Source organism: Etheostoma spectabile, chromosome 23 (genome assembly GCF_008692095.1).
Source record: "Etheostoma spectabile isolate EspeVRDwgs_2016 chromosome 23, UIUC_Espe_1.0, whole genome shotgun sequence".
Taxonomy (NCBI): Eukaryota; Metazoa; Chordata; class Actinopteri; order Perciformes; family Percidae; genus Etheostoma; species Etheostoma spectabile.
Window position 1 is genome coordinate 6,560,142 of NC_045755.1, and position 661 is coordinate 6,560,802.

General features: G+C 34.6%; 1 protein-coding gene across 1 annotated transcript in view; it reads left to right on the forward strand.

Moving 5' to 3' along the window:
- The window catches only part of creld2 (cysteine-rich with EGF-like domains 2), a 6,157-nt gene extending 5,496 nt beyond the window's left edge, over positions 1-661 (forward strand). The window contains exon 10 of the mRNA XM_032505153.1: positions 271-661. Within this exon, the coding sequence (XP_032361044.1) occupies positions 271-329 (59 nt within the window). The 3' untranslated portion in view covers positions 330-661. The remainder of the gene's footprint in view (positions 1-270) is intronic.

The window sequence follows — 661 nt, forward strand, 5'->3', positions numbered from 1 at the left end:
GTACACTAAATATTTTATTTAACTGCTACTTTATAAACAAAATGCTGGTAAGTTATGTTATGTAAGGTATGTTATGGCACTTTTGTTCATATGGCAGAACATTTAAAATAAAATTGCACTATATTCACTACTTTTGAATTCATTTTTTCATTTTGCGATTAATCGTGATTAATTGGGGAAATTATGTGATTAATCGCGATTTTAAAAATTGTAATCGCTGCCCAGCTCTAGAAATTATATATTATTTATTCATGCTTTTATTCTCATCAGAAAAAGAAGAGGAGTCCGAAGCATCTGAGACGACCACAAGTCCACACGAGGAGCTTTGATGTAAAATCTGGGACCAATGGGAGCGAATCAGGAAGAACGGTTGGAATTTCTGCACATCTGTTGCCGCCCATTTTTTTTAAATGGTAGATTACATGCACTTAATGTACCAGCTGCACTTAGAACCAACAAATGCTGGCAAGACATTGTTTTCTTCCAGCAGTGGATCATGGATTAAAGGACAAAAAAAGAGAGACTATTTATGTTCGCAGTACTCTGGTCATTGTTGCTTTTCTCTGGTGTGCTCAAACTACCACTTGTTGTTATTAGTTGTATGGTTTTAAAATGGACGGTGTCTCAATAAAGGTGAATTATGTTGAATTAAGAAACACAA